At 38.2% G+C, this 20,691-nt stretch overlaps 1 protein-coding gene across 2 annotated transcripts in view; it reads left to right on the top strand.

Annotated features, from left to right (window-relative positions):
• WNT7B (Wnt family member 7B) overlaps positions 1-18,842 on the top strand; it is a 95,565-nt gene extending 76,723 nt beyond the window's left edge. For both annotated transcript variants that reach the window (XM_068658090.1, XM_068658080.1), the window contains exons 3-4: positions 5,946-6,217; positions 18,103-18,842. In XM_068658090.1, coding sequence (XP_068514191.1) covers positions 5,946-6,217; positions 18,103-18,582 — 752 coding nt within the window. In that variant the 3' untranslated portion in view covers positions 18,583-18,842. The remainder of the gene's footprint in view (positions 1-5,945; positions 6,218-18,102) is intronic.
• The last annotated feature ends 1,849 nt before the right edge of the window (positions 18,843-20,691 follow it).

The raw sequence follows: 20,691 nt of genomic DNA, 5'->3' as shown, positions 1-20,691 counted from the left end.
TATTTAGGATTTAAATTAACCTTTTGACATTACTTTATATGACATTCTTGTATAGTTTTTTCACAAGAAAACTAAGGAAACTCTAACCAAATGGGTATATACTTTCAATAAATTTATTTGGAGGATAGTTATCAAAATGGAGGGAGGTAATAACTAACTTGACTTTGTGATCTATGCTGGTTCTGGTACTGGTTAATCTTACAGTCTTGATTTGACTGAAGGCATAAACTGAGCTCATTGAATTTACAAATGAAGTCAGGCTGGGGAGGACTGCAATGAAATTGGAGGAAGTTTCAGTCAAAATTGAAAATGATCATGGAAAAACTGTCTGAAAAGGAAGAAAAAGGAAAAAAAAAAAAAAAAAGAGAAAGAAAAAGGAGGTAAATCAGAAAGACAAAGATCTGTATGTGGTAATAATCAGCCTCACAAATGCAATATGGGAAACATCTGTTGTGATAGCAGCAACATAGAAGAAGACCACAAACTGATTAAGAGTCAAAAATGTCTTGCTGAAAACACCATACTGGCATGAGTAAACAGGAGTGTAGCATGAAAGATGTGTGAAATGCTACCTCTGCTCTAACCCCAAATGAGCAAGGCCTTAGCTGGAGCAGCCTGTTCCATCTCTGGCATGGATCTGCAAGGCACAGGACAGCTAGTTGAGAGAGCCCAGGGAGAACAGGAATGGTCAGAGCCAATGAAACTGCTCTAGAAGGACTGATAGACCACATCTAGAAAGGGGGTGGAAGCCTTTAAATGTTTAAAGGCTGCTGCTATAAGAAGGGAACAATCAGGTTCTTAATATCTGTACAGTAAGAATTAGTAGGCTTATATTCAAAAAGGCAGTTTCAGGTTAATACTAGTAAAACATATATAACAACATGGATCCTGAAGCAATGGAATAGACTGTGGAATCTCCACCATGAAGAACTTTAAGAAAGGATATATAAAAAACTATTTTGCAGTATACCTGCATTATTAGCCAGATTAAGGTCGAGGGATGGACTAGAAACCCCCTTGAGGATCCTGCCAGCCCTACTTTCTCATAGCTTTTCTTGTACAATCTGATTTCAGTGTTCTCTCACATGCCTCACTGTAAATTGGTAGTAAATTATAGTAAATTAGAAGGCTATTCCAACCCCTGCTTTTAGATTATAAACCAAGAAGTACAAAATTAGTTAACTGAAAATGCAAATAGAGAAAGGATCTGCTCCAGACAGTGAGAAAACGCTCACTGACTTGTATTACCCTTGGATTGAACCCAAGGAGAAGAGCCTGTACTGTTTTCTTTGAGAACTGCTAATGAGTGTGTTGAATAAAATACAAGATTACAAAGGAACTAAACTTTTCTGCAAAAGACTTCAGCCAGCCCTACTTGGGGGGCTATTGTCTGAGTTTCAGTTTACTCATCTAGATGTATCTCTTTTGTCCATAAAAAATGACTTAATGTGTGCTCAGCTTTCATTTGCAAAAGAGTTGTCAAAAATAACAAGTTTGGCAAAAATAATCTAACTTCTGCTATAGATCATTTTTCTTATCACCAACCTTTATTGAATTGTGTCATATAATTCAAGATCCACTGTCTACAGATTGTAAGCATATAAGGAATTTGTTTTGTTTAATAGCAGTGTGTACATTTTTTCTATCATTGTTAATCCAAGATTTAGCAAAATACTGGCTAAACAGTGTATATTCCATAGTCTACTCTTTCAATTTAAATTAGAGTTCTACTAGCTGACATTTGATGATGCTCTTTTTCATTTAACTGCTGAGAAAATACATTTCTGAATGACGTGTGGAATAGTAATATTCTCATCTAGTTACTCTGAAAAACAGATGCCTTACTAATAACTATGAAAAAGTTAAATCTGTAACCCTGCACTCACAGACAAATGATCAAAATATATATTTAGCATGCACGATTCTCAGCTGATTGTGGTTACATGCTGAAAATATGCTGCTGAATATATGCATATTAGAATGCAAGTAAACTACAGCAATTATGGAACTTGTAATAATTTCCACATCAGCATGCTAAGTTTAGGGCAGTTAGCAGTCTAAAAGTTAGTCAGAGATGACATCTAAATTAGGGCTAAAGTATAGGCTGTTCCAATATTCCAACAACAAATAGACTCCTCTCACCCTTTCTGCCAGAAATTGTTCATTGTAGGAAGCAATGATCCAATATCTGACTGTCTGAGCAGAAAATATCTACATTACTGGGTAGTAGGCCACTTTTAAAATACAACCCACCGCGAGAAAAGAAGTGAACTCAAGCAAATGGCAGCAACTCAGACTGGCAGACCACAGGCAAGACTTCTCTCATGGCCTAGCAGATTGCAAGAAGTGACTCTCAGCACCTTTACCAAAAAATAAAAATAAAAAATAGGCTACATTTCAGTCAGTACTGACTGTCATCTTCTATTGGAGTTACTAGATCAGACAATTTCTCTGTACCATTCTATGTTTGGGGAATTAAATCAGAACTGTCTTCTTTGACATGAAAGTAGGCATTTCTAACGTAGGAAATGTAGGGATCCAAGGTCTGCAATAAAAGCTAAAATAGTGTCTTTTCCACTAAATTCAAATCTTGACAGAATTATTCTTGTCTACATAAAAGAAAACTTTGAAAAGTCAAACAATAAATTTTTGTTCTGAGACACGGGTAGTGTGCACTTATACTGCCAAATAACTAGGTGACCAAGATATTCACAGAAAAACAAAACAAAACAAACAAACAAAAAATTCTAGCTTCCAGGTTGAGTCATATCCCAAATGTTCTGATATTTGTTTTTCCATTTAATGAAAATTTTTTGAAAGATCTGTCTCTTTCTTTCATTGCAGAATAAGAATATTTTTGAAATCTCAAAAAAATGCGTAAAATGAGATTATTGTTCTTCATGCAGTTATCAGAGCAATCATTGCTTAAATTGTTTTAGCTGCCTAACAAGGACTTGCTTAGGACTGACTCCAAACGATGACATGCTAACGGAAAGCTTTGTGTACAGCAGACTTATTATTCAAGCACAGAGATTCCTATCCCTCCTCCATCAGCATTTTTTGATAGACTCTCTTTATCCTAGGACTTTAGAGAACTGTTGAGGTAATGCTTGCCCTGAAGGTCAAAGAAAGCTTCAGAACATTCTTTAGATAAAAACTAAACTAAACTAACTAACTAACTAAATAAAATGAAAAGAAAAAAATATTATTGGCAGGACACCTTAAGTTACAAAAGCAATCTGATTTTCAAGCCATTTATTGTTTTTGATCCTTTCTTATTTTAGAGTTGCATTGAAACAGAAGAATAATATCTTCAGAGAGTCAATGTGATTTCCATTAAGAATTACTCCATGACTTGAGATAATTCCTTTACTGGTATAACTGTCAAGTGGGTGAGAGAAAGATATTTTCCTCTATTCCCAAATGTAACCAGGGGTATAATGGGAACAAAGAGGAGAAAAAGGAATACAAAGCCAGAATATTCTTTGGTTTTACAAAACTGATTAAGGGAAGTGATGTGTGAAAACTCATGAGCAAGACATAGACAGTGCCATTACAAAATGTCACTTTCTACTCTGGATACATGTGGAATACATTGAATTGAAAAAATAAAACATCAGCAACCTCTCTCTAGCTAATCTCCTGATAAATCTACTGAACTGTAGCTCACAGCTGTGGTATTCCCTGACAGGAATATGTTTCTGCTTGGTTACAAGTTTTTCTACATGTGTTTACTCCCTGTCATCCTGGAGAGGAAGCAAAACTTATCTCTATATGTCATTTCTGTTATATCTCATATTTCTAGTCTTTCAATTTAAGAATAAAGAATCCAAATTAAGAATAGATTTTTTTTTTTTTTTTGAAAGGAGATGAAGAAGGAAATCCTGCAAGTCAACAGGTTATGTTTTAAAGGACGTCTCAGTTTTGACTTCAGCTGGGGACTGAAAGAGAGAGGAGTGAATATTGATATACATTTTAGAGAACATACTAGGAATAGAAGTTCCAAAACTTTTTTTGGATTGCTATAAACCCTCAGAATTTCTTGTGGACCACCAGGCATCATTATCATCAAACTTTTAATTGAAAACACTATTAAAAACAGTGTTTAATATGGCTCTACAGATTAGCTGCAAACCCTTTACTGTGGCCTCATGGACCACCAATGTTCTGTGGACCATGGTTTGGGAAACACTGAACCAGACTACACACATCGTACACCTCAGCAAAACACTTGTGTGTCTGAAAGCAGAGTCAAGCCTTCTGGTGGGTGATATACTCAAATACTCTAGAAGTCAGTTTAACCTTCCTGGTACCTGAATAAAAACAGACCCTTTTATTTTTCTCTTACCTTAAGTTACTTTTTTTATTGCTTTGGAGAAAAATGAAATGGTGCCAAAAAAGAGTTTATGATTGCTTCTTGTAGGATCTCTCTTGTATCCTGCAAAGGTGTAACTTTTCAGAAAGCTATATATGCAAATAAGACACATAAAATATAAAAAACCCCACACTGTACACAGGTCATTCCAGAATAGTTATGATATCTGTGAATACTAAAATAAAAATTTAAAAATAGATTCTAAGGTTTTTTGTTTGTTTGTTTGTTTTTCTCCTCTGGAAGATCTGTTATTTTTTTTTTTTTCTTCCCAAATCCATTAACCAAGTTAAAGCTTTGTGTGTGGTCATTAAAGCATTTCAGCAACTTTCTGCAAAACTTTCAGCAAAATTCTTTGCAATTGTTCTTTGGCAGTGGTATTACAAGATTGTCTGTTTACCACCAAATAAGCACACAGAGGAAAATAATGATAGCACTGAGAGGGGAATTTGTAGGGAAATGTTGTAAATAAGAACAGCAAAATGAAAAGGGCCATACTCTACCCCTACATGAAGTCAGTAACAGTGTAGACTCACATGAGAGCAGGCAGAGGTTGTAACATCCTTTTAAACTGCTCAGCCTCTGTATCTCCTTGCTTATGTGCATCCCAAAAGTAACCCATCCTATCAATGTCTAGTCAAGAAACGGCATTTATTTGTCCCTTACATACTCAATATCAATACCTATAACAAGGAGTAGGGAATGAGTAGTGGCATAAATAATAATAATAGTAATAATAACAATAATAACAATAACAGTAATAATAGTAATAATAAAAACAAGGCTTTGCCTTCACAGCAGCATCTCATTTGTTCCAGAGAGGAAACAATGCTTCCTTAGCACTTCCATCACTCTCTAGACCCACTAGACAAGATAAAGCAGAAATCAGAGTCAGGGTGGGAGTGGAAAAGTTCACAGCAAAACACACACATGAGAAAAGTCAGCAAAAGAGGTCATCTCTATTTCACCTTGAAAGAAAAAAAAACTACCTAGTTCTTGTCCCTGTGAGCAACTCTTGCCATAGCTGACCATCAGCATCACTAATAGGCCCTACTGGTCCATAAAGGAGCAATAATAACCTCCCCCATTTGTGCCCAACCCTCTTGTGCACCCCAAAGGATATGGTATTTCTTAAGCTGTCTGTACACTTTTTCCAGGCAGTACCAACTGTTAGAGCAAACAACTGTTTTCCAGTGAGCATTGCCTTTGGTGACTCACCTATTATTCACCCAAAATACATACCGTTCAGCTTGGAAACCTGACGAGACAATATAAAAACAAATCATATTGCCTCACCTCACCGCTGCCCAGACTCATTGCTGAATTCCCTTCTGGTTCAGAGAGTTAGACAGGACTGTCATGTAGCTGGTGCTATGAGACCCTGGGGCAATGAGACCCAGACGAACCAAACATTTAAAATACATGTGTAATTCCGCCAGAATGCAAAGCACATGCTAGAAGTAATGCCTGCCTCACATTCCTACCTCACACCATTGCTGTACATAATGTGTGTACTTTCTTTAGCAAGTGCTACCTTTCTGCAAACCCATCAGCTTTTGGCTTCTCTCCACAGGAAGCAGGGAAGCTGCGTTCACCTATGCCATTACTGCTGCCGGGGTTGCACACGCTGTCACAGCTGCCTGCAGCCAGGGCAACCTCAGCAATTGTGGCTGTGACCGAGAGAAACAGGGCTACTACAACCAGGAGGAGGGCTGGAAGTGGGGAGGCTGCTCTGCGGATATCAGATACGGCATTGAGTTCTCCCGGAGGTTTGTTGATGCCCGAGAAATCAAAAAGAATGCACGGAGGCTGATGAACTTGCACAACAATGAGGCTGGAAGAAAGGTATTTGAGCGAGCAAGAGGGATGGATGGGGAAGTGTATGCACTGGAGGAAGGGGGGAGGCTGGCTTGGTCACAGGAGGCATTCCCCAAGAAAGTACCCATCTCTGTACTGTTATCTCGCACTCACACCATTACCTGATGGCATTTAATATTTATGGTTTGTTGCTGTTTCTTTGTTCATAGTTGACTGTATATTACAGCCCCCATAGCTGTTCTTCACAATGTTTCTGCTCCCTAAGCCACCTTTTGAATTCCCCCAGTAACAGAGAGGACTTTGCTAGAGCTGTTTGGAATAAAGCTAAATCTTTGCCTTTCATCTCCTTTGCAAAAGTCTAGCAAGAGATGACAGGGCTTGTGATGGCACAGGACTGAGTTTCTGCATTTCTGAACTCCCACAGCACTTGCAGCTATTTATTCCATCCAAAACCAAAACACTTCCTAGACCGCAGCTCTAATGAAATACATACTTCATAGCAAATGCACAATTGTCTGTTCCTCACTAGCAGGCTACAGGCGGCTGCATGATAAGTGCCACTTTGGAAGAAGAAACAGCTTCTTGTCTACAACCACGATTGAGTTGCTTGCAATCAAAACAATAAACATCATGGAGTTACACCGATTTATGTCCGTTGAATATCAATCCTCACAGATTTCAAAGATTGCCCTGCAAAAAGTTAAATAAATCTTTGTACATAACACATACCAACCTCAAGAGAGATTTTACTGTATCTTTCAAGGTGTTTTCATCCAGGTTAAAAAATGCTGTTTCTACCCTCCAGTGTGAATATATTTTGTTGCAGGTGACACCAATATTCTGCTCCTCCCACCTAGCCTCAAATTTTCTTCTCCAAACCAACATAAGCTGTTATTCTACACCAAGTACTAGCAATCCATCTGTCTGGATTGGTGGTGGCAGAAGCAATGCACTTTTCTTTCTGCCTGTATTCTGGAGAATTCTTCTTAATGCTCAGAGCATGCAGCAAAATCTCCAGGGAAGAGCAGTCAGTTGTTCACTGAAATGGAAGGTGTCATGTAGGCAATTGTTCACTGAGATGAAAGTGTTGCATAAATTCCAAGTGATGACAGAGATGAGTCATGGGGCATAATTGCAACCATAGAGACAGAGTTGATACTCAATTGGTGCTTGATACAGAGGTCTCCAGAGTCTGACAGAAAGCATCCTTAACAGTAGCACTATCTTTTCCCAAAAACTTGTTCTGCCAAGGTGGGTAGGAGCACCCCATACTGCTATGCAGTGTCATGGAGGACTGGCTCCAGGCTTGACTGTTTCTCTTAGCCAAGGTGTTTCACTTTGGTGTCATGCATTGCATTTAGATGCAAAAGAAGCTGAAAGTCACACGTTAAACATGTAACAGAGCATTTTTTACTATTATCTGCACTATGGTCCCTGCTTTAACTGGCAACCCTCCGTGGTGGGCACTGTGCCACCCCCACAGAGATGCAGATGTATGTCCTGTTTTGGACATGTTACAGCCTACATGTGAAAATGTGACAAAAGAGCAAAAGTGGATGCATAGATTGAGAACAGTGATGTCCCTTGCACAGGCGCAGAAGGCAGCTCAGCATCTGAGCTAGGCACTGATTCCAGGTCCCCCAGTTCTAAATTTAGTCCAGTAACCACTAGACCACATTGCTGATTCTTATTAAGCAAATTGCATTTTTACTGTTCATCAGAATTTCATAAGCAGGAGGACATTAGCAAATCAAAGAAGTGTGTGCTTTTACAAATATTACTGGTAGCAGCATTCATGCAATTGCATTTCTTTCAGCTTCTCTAAAAACTTTTTCTGCAAATGTTCTTGCAAAAACAAATGATAATGCTCACATTTTGTGTTTTCTTTTTTGAGATAGGAATAAAAAGGCTTGCCAATAATGACCACATTCTTCCCCCCCTCTCCCTCCCCCCCCAAAAAAATACACTTTCTTCATAAATGGTGTTTTGGAATTAACCCATTTTGTTGTTGGTGATATTTTTCAGTAGTCATTTATAACTATATATTTTCATTGTAATCTTTAATGCATCATATAGTTTTGAACAGCTAAGGCTGCCTGAAAGAATTTGATGCAGCCTTTTGCTTTTGTTTTTAAGTACAATCTATAAAATCCTGAGGAATGTGCTCATATAAAAGATGGTTTGGGATCCATGCTTAGAAATAATGTTGGTGTTATGACATACATTCCCATGAAATGAATATGCAAAGTTTTACAGTGTATAATACTTAGTGATTTTGGTTCATCTGAGATCATCTGCTATTTGTACAAATTAGACATTCTGAACTTAAGGACTGACTGAAATTCAAGGCTAGAACAAAACTCTGGAAATCAGGATAGGTTTTCTTTGTTTTCTGAGCTGGACCTTTAAGAAAGCAGCCACAGAGTTTTGTGCAATTTCAGCCTGAAATCAGAAGTCCCTTCTGAGAATCCAGACAAGCTTGAAATTGTTGCTACATTTCCTAGCAATGTGGCAGTTTTGGATATTCTGGGTAACCTTAGATTGGATTGTGAGCCAGAAACAAAATCCCAAAACAGGAAATTTTGTTTACATGTGGATGTTATTCTGACATGCTCCATGTGTTCCTTATTCAAAGTCAAGTCAGAAATATTGCATTTATGGCTGGACACTTGCTGAAGTACCACACTGGATCTCCATCTTTCTTCTTTCCCCTTCCAAAATCTCCTCCAAAGACTGGGAAAAGTTCATACCTCTTTGCTTGTTCTGTCAGTACCATTCTGCTGATCTGAATGCAGCTTGTCTTAGAATTTGTAAACATTCTGGAATCAAGCTTTGTATTCCTGTCCAAGATTACTAAAGGATCAAAGTAAGGATATTTTCCCTTGTTCTGAATACGAATGAAAGGTAAGAAGGAGACCAAAGTAAACTCAGGTTTTGTTACTCCTTTGTTGCTTCAGACATTGTCAAATAATCTTTTCAAGTTCAGGGTGGGAATGCTGAGAAAGTAGAGGAAATGTATGCTTTTGTATCTTCCTACAGAGATTCCATCAGCCATTGAAATATTTCTTAGTTACAATTCAATCTTATCAAAACTGGTAGAAGAAAAAACAAACAAACAAACAATATATTGTTTATATGAACATCAGTCCATTTGCCGAAGTTTTATATTTCGTGGGACTTTCATTATTTTAAAAAACATGTTAAAAAACATGTTAACATTAACATTAAGGCTCTTAAGCCTCACAGTTCTTAGTCAGTTCATACTGTATTGGCTTTTTGAGTTGCATAAGACTGACAATATTTAGGCAATAAATTTGCTATCTTCATTTTAGTATTGTTTTTAAATTCCAGAGCCTCCCAATACAGAAAAGTCAGCAAAAAAATGTTGCAGAGATCCCAACCTCACCTACAGTTATTCCTAGGTTGCTCCAAAATCAGTGGAAGGCCCTTGACCTCAGTAGACCTCTACTAAGTGCCCAGAAAATCATTTCTAGAAGCATTATTCACGATGCTAATCAGCAGTTTTGCCCACAGAGCAATTATCTGAATGCCCCTTATATGCCTGCATGGGATTTTTCATGCACTGAGGCAGGATTTTTGCCTATTTCCAGTCTTTCCCAGCACTTGTCCCAGAGTTGTCATATCTTCCCTCAGACATGCCTGGTGGTCAGAGACATTTGTAGCTGTAGCAGTGACAGTAATGTTTTGCTCTCATAGGGATGTTCTCTAAAGCTGGCCTGCTGGCATTTTGCTCTTGTTAAAAATAGAGTACCGAGGAATTTTTCTTTGAGGAAAAGACAGCATGTTGCATAACTGCATGAACTTTGTAAGAAGATGAGGGGGAAAATAGTTCTGGGGGACTCATTAATGTGACTTTGCAGCTGAGATGCTCAGCACAACACTCAGAAACAGTACTGCCTTGAAAATGCAGATATTTAGGCTTTTCAGGGAATTTTTGATAACTGTGGAAAGAATGAATCTCCTAATTGCTCCACTAATTGCATCTCCTGATTTCTCTGCATTGCATTTCTGAAAATTGTTTCATCTAATGGCAAGCTTGTGAAGTTTCTAATACGTTTGCAATAAATAGCACCAGTGACAAAATCATAAACTTGCCATTGGCATCATTTGGAAGAAATAAATGCTTAGAGATTCCTGATGACATGAGATGCTACTGATGGAAGATTTTTGCTTTGCAGAAAAATAGTGCCACACAGTGTAAAAGAACAAAGCAGCTAACTTCACAATCATTATTTAAAGGTCTGCTGTGATTCAGAATGGAAAGTACAAGTGTGGTAAATGAAAACAATCCCCCAAAGGAAGCCTAGCATAAGCCTAATGCAAACATTACTGTGAAAAGGGGAAAGAATGGTTTGTTGTAAATCTGAATGATTACAGAGAGATCTGTGGGCAAAACTTTGATAGAGTAATGAAAAATTAAATAGCAACAAAACCAAGTGAGCTTTGATGCTGTTTTATGAGACAGCTTTCTACCACGTATTTTTAGAAACAAGTGTCTTTACTCTGAGATAAATGAACTTAGAAAGAGTAACATCTGGGAACACATGCCATTAATCTTAACGTTTTGTTGAAAGGTTCAAAACAATGACTAGCACTCATGGTGAATATCAATGATAAAAATGTGTTTATTTGTTTGTTTTTAAGGAAGGGGAGGGGGAGGAGAGAACTAAAAGAACAAGCTGACAAATTGGTAGCAGATCACAGTTTTTACCAAATAGAAGACAAGAAATATTTCTAACAGTTTATGAATCAATTAAGCTCTTATAACAGACAATGTCTGTGGCTACATGGAGAAAAATCTGGCCTATTTCTTTCCCTTCCATGGACACACCCATAATACTGACTGCCAGAAACTCAGACTGGTACCATCCCAATATTTATTTCTTTGCAATGTCAATGGGTTTTGCCTGTTGTTTTTCTGGAATGCCTGGAAGATGACGTCTTATTTTACATTTGAAACAAGAAGAGAGTGGGGACAAAAAAAAAAAAAAATAATCAGACCCTCTTTAAAAGAGATTATTCATTTACATGTGACAATATTTCCATCTAAGCCATGACTAGTTCTCACAGTTCCTGGTGCCACAGAACTGTGGTACTGGGAAGGATTTTCTGCTGACATGCTTTGGCAGTAGAACAGCAAATAAGGTGATTTGTTGGTCACCATTATGTATATACATATATATATATACACATATATAAATATGTAGAGAGTGTGTGTAGGCACGTCATTGTATATATTTATATTTAAATCTATATGTGCTGTTTGTGCATAAAATATGTAAGAAAGTGTTAGCTCAGTTCACCCCACCTGAAATATTTAAATTAATAAGCTCATTTTTGCAAGATGCTCCATATGCCTTAATATATTGCAAACTGCCTTCACAGTTACCTAGCAGGACATGAAGTTTAGAAATAATCCTCAAATTCTGGATGACATGCTCTGAAGTTGCAACAGAGCCTGAATCCCAGTTTCAAATTTGAAAGCCAATGAATTTTCTTCTTCTATAAGCCTAAAATATTCTTCAAAATGTGACTCTGTTTCCTAAGTCATTTCAGTGATTTAAAGAACGTGACTTTCCAGGTTTTACAGCCCTGAGCCCATTATTTGCTGAATATTTTTTTCTCTAAAAAAGACACACTATTTCACTGCAATTCCATTGTAAGAATATTCATGAAATAAAAGCTTTTGATATTTGTGCTTGATGGCATACTTTTCACTTTCCCGCTTAAATTGATTTGCAGACAGTTATAAATCCAACTTCAAAAAGTTTGGTGTTACAGCTTCGGTGGGTTATATGGATAACTAATGCTTATCCATATGTCCTGAGTATGCAAGCTTTGGCTCAAAATCTCATGAGGATAGTTCTCCCGCTTCCAGTTGGGCTGGATTTACTAGCCTATTTTTTTTCTTCCAGAAACACACCCTTAATGTTGACTGCCAGAAGCTACATCTGGTACTATCCTACATTTTGAACATTTTGCTTTAAAATTAGAGGGGGGAAATAGCCAAATATTTTAGAACTTGTTAAACAGTTTTATTTTAGAAATGGACATTTATTTTAGAAATGGACTTGCCAATGCAACCTGTGTGTAAATAAGATGTACATATCATTCATCTAGTAAAATATTACTTCACACCCCCTAAACCTGACATCTCTATTGTCTGATATGGTAAAAATGACAATGAAGTATTTTCATCTATTTACGATGATATTTAAATAATTATCTGCAAGCTTCACATCAATTTCCATTAGAAAAAAATAGTGAAATAACACATTTGCACTTGTTTTGGGGATGTTTTAAGGCATGCATCTGGAGATTTTTGCTTTTTTCAACATTTCACTGTGAAAATACATTTCAGAAATTTTAACTGGTTGCAGCAGTTTGCTGCCCAGACTTAGAAGCTATTTTCTATTCTTCTAGAAGGGCAGGAAGAGGCCCAGATGTGTCTATAACACATCCTCATAATAGTATCTATAGAAGTCTCTATAGCCCTTATAACAGTAGTCCTTATAACAGTAGGGACTTTCATCTGATCGGCAGGAGGTCTAAAATTCCCAGGCTTGTATTCCTGCTAGCCAGGAGGAGAACATGGGTAAAGAAAGCAACAACCTTCTTCCATTTTTTAATGCATTCAGTGGGATTGGAGACAGATGAAGGACAGACGGAAGTGAATTAATGTCCCTGGTCCTGCTGAGCTGTGGCCAGTGCCAGGGAAAAGCCATCTTGCATTGCAGCTGGACACTGATCCACTGCCAAACAGAGGGTCCTACTCCCATCAAACTAAACAATAATAAAAAAAAAAATAGGGATGCAATAAAAGAGGGAGTAAACAGTTAAGTTAATTCCTCACCTTCCCTCATAGAGTAGAAATACTGGTTTGATGCTTGATGGAGTAACCTTAAGCAGGAACACAAGGTAAAATACGCAACTGAATCACCAGTATTGCTTTCTTGCTGGCTCCAGTACACCTTCTCTTCACAGGGCTGGACACAATCTGATGCAATATGACATAAACTGCTCTATTTTTAGCTCTCTGAATTACTGTTAATGAAGAATATTTTGAGGATATTTTTATTAGAGGAGTAGTATTACATTCTAGTAATATTAGAACCCCTGTCTGTCAGAGGTTTTTTTTTCTTTTTTTTTTTTTTTTTTAAATAAAGGGGGGTGGGGAAGGGAAAGGGAAAGGGAAAGGGAAAGGGAAAGGGAAAGGGAAAGGGAAAGGGAAAGGGAAAGGGAAAGGGAAAGGGAAAGGGAAAGGGAAAGGGAAAGGGAAAGGGAAAGGGAAAGGGAAAGGGAAAGGGAAAGGGAAAGGGAAAGGGAAAGGGAAAGGGAAAGGAAACAACCCCAAACCCAAATTTGTTTCCCAGATGGGTCCATGAGGTCACATTTTGCCAGCAGTGCTGGACACCAGATTGCACTGGGACTAAGATTTGCTGGTACCCAGACATAAGTTCTCATGGCTGCAGCCGCTCAAGTATACAAGGGGATGGTGACATCTCATGACCACAGTATGTCTCTTTGGGTACTGGTATTACCCAAGGCAAAAGCTGATCACTTGCATATTTGATGGGGGAAAACTTTTAAAGTCTTCAATTTCTTTTTGATACTGCAGTCAAAAACTAATATGGATTTTGTTCCATTCAACATCTGGTCCAAAAATGTGCATTTCCACTAAGGAAAACACAAACCAGAAAAGGCAAGCCAAAACAAACACACACAAAATGTTACTATTGTTTTTACATATTTTATCCAGATAGGATTTTTAATATGTACAGAAACTGTATCTGATATGCAGTTGGGTCTAGATATGGAACTTGAAAAAATGAGTTTCTTTTCATGCATATCATTTTGTTTTATTTCAGTCTTTGCTAGGTTTTTCTACTTTACTGGCAGCACAAAACCCTCAAATTGTATTTTCAGTATATGATTTATATAGGTATAAAAATATGTGGAATAAGAAAGCTTTAATGTTATATTTCACAATTCATTTAACAAAGTAGCAGCAGTTAGAAAATTTTACTTGGCAAGATCCTACTGGGGTGGGAGTGGGCCTGTATGTGGAAAATGGACCTAAAGAATGTTCCTACTATTAGTCTGAGGCAGCACGGTCCAGCAATGGGAATTTGCTTTGGGAAGTAGATCTTGCTGTAAACTATTTGAGATTAGATACGAGGTGCTGACATATGACAAATGAAACTGCTGAATGACTGGGTCATACAAGCTAATGATTTTCAGTCTTTAATCAGGCACCTACCTTGGCATAATGTATCAGACTTGAGTAAATAAGTACCTTTAAGGCTCAGGGTCGAAGCTCTGATGGGAATTTTGCTGAGGAAAAATAAGTTGGAGGGACATTTGGGAAGAAAATGCTAGTCATTCTTTGTTCACAGTACTGCGTGGAGAGGGCCAAATACTACTACTTTTGCCAGGCCCAGTAGCACCTTGCAAGTGGGAAGCTCCTAGAGATACCAAGTGAAAAGGTGCAGCTGTCCATGTAAATGGCAAGCTGCAAAGCAGCAGGGCCTGCTCCGGGATCTCCACACTGCGCCTTGTGGGGCTTCACAACCACACCTCTGGAAAAGCCTGACTGTGCTGGCTTGCTAACAAAGAGGAATGCTCAGCAGCATCTGTGTAGAAAAGGGAAAAAATATAAAAAAATCTTACTTTGAATCTGCTTAGCTTGGGCCTTGTATTCCCTGACCTCCAAGTTTTTGGGCACAATTTTATACCCACAGCTGACTGTGGGCACACAAATTATAGCATTCAGGAATTTAACTACCTGATGATTGGGCCTGTGCTCAGTGTTGTAACCCCAAGCATTCCACATTCATGAGAGAAGTCTCAAAACAAAACAAAACAAAACAAAACAAAAAAAAAAAACCTGCAAGATTGGCTTCAGGATCATGAATTAATACATTTTGAAACTTTTTTTTTTCTTCTTGTGGCTTGCATATTCAAGTTCTTTCACAATTGTAGATGTCAGGAATATCTGAAAAAATACAATGATGGAATCTGATTCCTGTACACCAAAATGACTCATGGAACTGCACCTTCAGAAAGACAAAAAAGAAAAAAACAAAGCAAAAGTTAGGATAAAGTTGCTGCAGATGGTACTACAAAGTGTGTCTGGCAGTGCTGTATATAAAAAACAGTGTCTCAACCAAATACACAGAGATAAAGATATATACACATGCACATATAAATATAAATATACATATATGAAGATATCACCAATGGCACCTGAGTGGGTAATATCTTGTTTTGCAAGAACAACAACACTCTCTGTTGTAGGAGGTAAGCATTTCAACAAGAGAGAGCAAGGCTCCTCAAAACAGTGTCCCGAGTGTTAAGTCCACAGATAACCAGGAGCCTCACAAGCTTCACCTCCTCCCACTCTCTGGGCCAGTTACTGATTTGGCCTTTCCAAACTAAAAATCAGACATCACACGCTCACAGAACCTGATAAAACGTATGCTAAACCACAAACCTCTGCCCTTCACCAAGGACTGTTACTTAGGGAGAAGAGGAACACAAATCAGGCATGGTGGATCAGTCCCATTGCTAATGCTTTCCTTACATCTTGAAGTCCTTACATCCTGTAGTGCTTGGTGAAGTTGCTGTATAGAAGGGTACCTCCATTCAGCTTCTGTTATGAATTTTGCTGCAGTGCTTGTGTCTGCAACTGTATGGTGACCACCAGTCAAAAGAGAGAGCTGTAGAAACAGCTTGGTTTAAAATAATGTATTTCAGCAATGTCAGTGAAACAAGCAATTAAAGAAAAAAGAAGTATATATATACATAATGCACATCTAAATACCAATAGATTATTTCAACAGAAATTTGTGGAACAGGATTGTATTATTTTTTTTTAGGGGGATGAGGAAGGAAGGTCTTTGAAAAAAAATCACATTCTTGTACAGATGAGTAGAAGAGTACTCTACTCACAAAGTAGAGTCAGAGGAATCCTGACAGACTCTAGAGTATTTCATAAGGCATCCCTCTACTTGCAGCTACTGAGCTACTGTAACATTGCTGCCATTGCAGAAGGTGGCACTATTTTATTTATTTATTTATTTATTTATTTTTTACTATGGAGAAGACAGGTGGGTGATACAGTTCATTAGAGAGCAGTGGCTGTTCCAGTGTCCATAGAAAGCAGCTCATGCTAGCCTTGCTGATTTTACTTTTAGAGTATTGCAACTGCAGGAGCTTCTTCCTTAACCCAGTAACCCTTGCTGCAAGCCACCTTTTCTTCCTCTGAGCACTGAAAGGCAAACTGGACACTGACATTGGAAAAGCCTGTGGTTCCAGAAAGTCTAAGGTATTTTTGACTTGGATGCTTAGCTGTCTTGTACTTGCTACTGTATGTTGGCAAGTCCGAATAAAAACCAAATATTCTCTTTAATATTGAAACCCCAAAAATTTGGGAAAAAAAAACAAAACGTACAATTTAACTGAAACTTGAACAACTCAGGAGGGTGCCCTCTATTTGCAGGGACAACCAGATCTGTACAGCTTTTATTTTAAGGCCAGTTTCTTAAGCAGTAAGCATTTTTTACTTCCCTTCTGCTTCATTATGCCATTGTACTCAGATTTCGTCCCTTTTATCCTTTGCCCACTTCAGTCATGTTCTGGGATATGCAATGAAACCACTATTGGAGATGGTCCGCAGCATCAGTAATGCTTCAAGACAAGCCTGGTAGCTCATATTTCTTTGTTAGCATCCCATCGTGAAAGAGAAAGATCAGTTTGCTTTGTTCTTAGGCCTTGATTTTCATAAGCTAATGATGACTGTGGGTGCAGTTGTGGCCAGGCTTAAGTGGCAGCCCAAGGGCAGAAAAACAGAGAGGCACTTCCCTGAGGCCAGTGTCCTCTTCCCACATATACAAGAGGCAGGAGGGCATCTCCCTGCCTTGCCCAGGGCTGTGTCAGTGCCCAGGGAAGGAGGGATGAGCCAGCTGTGGTGTGGCTGAACCACAGATGAGGCTAAAGATGAGGAGTGGAGCATGAGCATGAATGTCCTCTAGTGTTGGAATTCTTCTTAGGGTCCACCTGATTCTGGGTTAGCCTCTTCCAGAGGCTGGTGGCAAGACCATCACTGATCCCTGAATGCACATCCATGATGGGAGGGAGGCATACTTAGGTATTACACAGCCATAGCAATAATAAATAATCCCATTTCTCTTTAGCTCACAGCTCAGCAGAGCCCTTTGGTGGTTTTTATTTTCTCTAATATTGCACAACGATTGCCCCAGGGTGAAAAATATACTTATGTATTTGCATGATATGGGGCGAGGTGCAAGAAGTACTGCTTTTAAGGGTGATGATGTGCTCTGTGGGTTAAATAGTTAATAGGAATGCTGCTATTACCACTGCCAGTGTAGGCAAAATTTTGATTATGCAGTGAACATGCACCCAAAAAGTATAGTTCCGTGAATTTTAAAGCTGTTCAAAATTTTAAAATATTTTTTAAATATTACTTAAAGCAATTAAGATTAAATACTCTGAATCTTAAAACACTGTTTGAAAACTTTTCTATTTTCTTCTGCTTTCAAAATGAAGATGATATGATTTTATTTTTTTTAAGTCATTGTAGTCTTGTTTTGTCTCTAAAGGCATCTTCTGAAATTTCATTAAATATTTTCCAATATTTGGAAATAGAATGAAAATATTTTTTAATGAAATGACAAACCACTGTGTTTCTCATCATGTAAAACAAAATGTGTTACAAGCATTCTGCTGGGAGGCAAGAAGATTCATAGGCATGCATTTGAAAAAATTTCAGCCAGCATTAATGAATATTAATATAAACTAGACAGACAGTTTTAGGTAAGCTTGCAATGTCATTTTCCTCAGTAACAATATGTAAATGTCTATACACATAGGTGCTTGAAGAGAGAATGAAATTGGAGTGCAAGTGTCATGGAGTTTCAGGTTCCTGCACAACCAAGACCTGCTGGACCACACTTCCTAAATTCAGAGAGATAGGATATATTTTGAAAGAGAAATACAATGCTGCAGTGCAAGTGGAGGTGGTACGAGCCAGTAGACTAAGACAGCCAACTTTCCTGAAGATTAAGCAGATCAAGAGTTACCAGAAACCAATGGAAACAGATTTAGTGTATATCGAAAAGTCACCCAACTACTGTGAGGAAGATGCTTCCACGGGGAGCGTTGGTACCCAGGGACGACTCTGTAACCGAACCTCTCCCAATGCAGATGGGTGTGACATGATGTGCTGTGGAAGAGGTTACAACACACACCAGTACACCAAGGTGTGGCAGTGTAATTGCAAATTCCACTGGTGCTGCTTTGTGAAGTGCAACACATGTAGCGAGCGGACAGAGGTGTTCACCTGCAAATAATGGCATAATGCGCAAATGAACAGAGCAAATCACCACAAGTGAAGATAGTGGAGTACAACGAATGATGACAGCATCATTTTGCACATCTAATGTTCTTTGGGAAAAAAATAAACCAACACAACGACCAATCTCTCCCCACTACTTACACCTCACAGATGGTGCATTTTGGCTGGCAGGCTGTTGTGACTGCTTTGGAAACAAGGGCAACAGGATTAAGGTGATGTTGACAACTACATGACAACCTTTTCTCTCTCTCTCTCTTTTTTTTTTTAAAAAAAACAAACAAACAAACAACCTACAACCTGTTGTAGAGTTCTCCTAGTAAGTGTTTTAAGTTATACATATCAGAGAAGCTGATTGCATTACAGCTCCCATGAAATTTTAAAGAAAAAGACACATTCTCATATTTTACGACAACAAAAGCACAAAGCCCTGTGCAAATAAAGACATTTTTTAGGAAATGAAATCTTCACTGACTAGAACAAAGCAGTCTTGCTGCAAAAAAATTAATTGCTAAGAAAGCAGGTAGAGAGAAAACTACAGCTGGTAGGGAGACAAAATCTGTGGCGGAAGTACTCCACTATTACAGCTTGAAAAAATAAAGTTCACAAAATTACATCAGCTGCCAGTGACACTGGAACTCTTTGAATGAACATTAAAATAATTATTTATGTTTTTAATAGTATCAAAATTTATAAGCACTAACGGGTAGCTATGTCTTAATTCTGTACTAAATGTAAACTGATTGGAACTCTAACTTTATGATTTTTGTATTTGGTTCTCCCTAAGTTCTTCAATGCTACTGATCTGTTGTCACTCCACTAATAGAGAGTTTGATTACTGTAGGCCTTAAGCAATGACCAGAACTGAACAAAAAGATCATGTGAAGCTGTGGTTACAAATGCTTGATGAAGACTTTCCCCACTTGCCTCCTGAATGACTCTTCTAGATTCAGGCTTCAGGTGTGGATCACCTACCCTCAGCTCCTTGTAGGGAGATTCAGGATACAATGTCATGCTCTGCTGCAACCTGTGAGCTGCCGTGGCTTCATGACCATAAGAAAGCCAAAATTTGGGTTAGTCTGTGTCACCATTATTCTAAGGTTGGCCCAGTAAATGCATGAATGTTAAGAAAGAAGTGGACTTTTAATACCACCATTCAATTCTAATTTACACACCTTCTCCCTATGAGAGATTTTTTAAAAAACCCTCAGACATTTTACTACTGTAGAACATAGTGGTTTAAACTCCAAGTGCCAGATACTTCCAGGTACAATACAGCATATTTAATCACATTAATTTGCTTGCATCAGGGATCCTTAGCTGAATTTCAGAAAAGTTGGATTTAAAATTTCCTAATGTCTGTGTATCTGCATTTCTAGCTTTTGTTTCATCCTGTTACCTTTTGTGAGGGGCTGCACAGCCATGAGGCCTCCTCATCCAACACGGAAGCCCATGCTACACCACATTGTGCTCTTGGGGCAAGGGGCCGGTGGAGCTGCCATGCCACCAGCTCCCATGCTGAGTATGTAGATGATCCAGGATTACCTCCCAAATTTGTGGTCCTGTGTTATCTAAGGTAACCAGCCACTTGGGCACCTTGGTTTGAATGCTCATGAGGGCCTGCCTTTCTGACCACAAGCCTTTCTTACACTCTGAAAATCATACCCTTTTGATGGGTGTTCCAAGGATCAACCCAAACTCAAATCACTCATGCCTTTTTGTTGTTGCTACTGGTTTCTAAGTGACAACTAGAGGTTCAAACTCAGCCTTGGCATAAATGAATGCAACCCCACAGAAGTAAGCAGGGGTCCCCAAAATGCTAGAGTCAATTGATATAATTTAAAGTTCCCTAGATTTATGGGTACTGTTGTTGAACAATAGTGGTATACTGTACTTTCACTACATTCTTGACAGGAAGCAAATAAAGCTCCCAAGCACAGTAATGCACAGTCTTATGGTACTAGATACTGTAAATATATTAGGATAGTATTTGTTAAGTACAATTGAGGAATCCAATTAAGTTATATTATTGTATATCGTTTAAATGTCTATAGAGTATTTTAAATTATTGTGAACTACACTGCATTAAGAAATGAAAAAAGGTTAT

Source organism: Anas acuta, chromosome 1, assembly GCF_963932015.1.
Source record: "Anas acuta chromosome 1, bAnaAcu1.1, whole genome shotgun sequence".
In the NCBI taxonomy this organism is placed as follows: domain Eukaryota; kingdom Metazoa; phylum Chordata; class Aves; order Anseriformes; family Anatidae; genus Anas; species Anas acuta.
The sequence above is the reverse complement of the archived record's forward strand: the minus strand, read 5'-3'. Positions and strand labels throughout refer to the sequence as shown.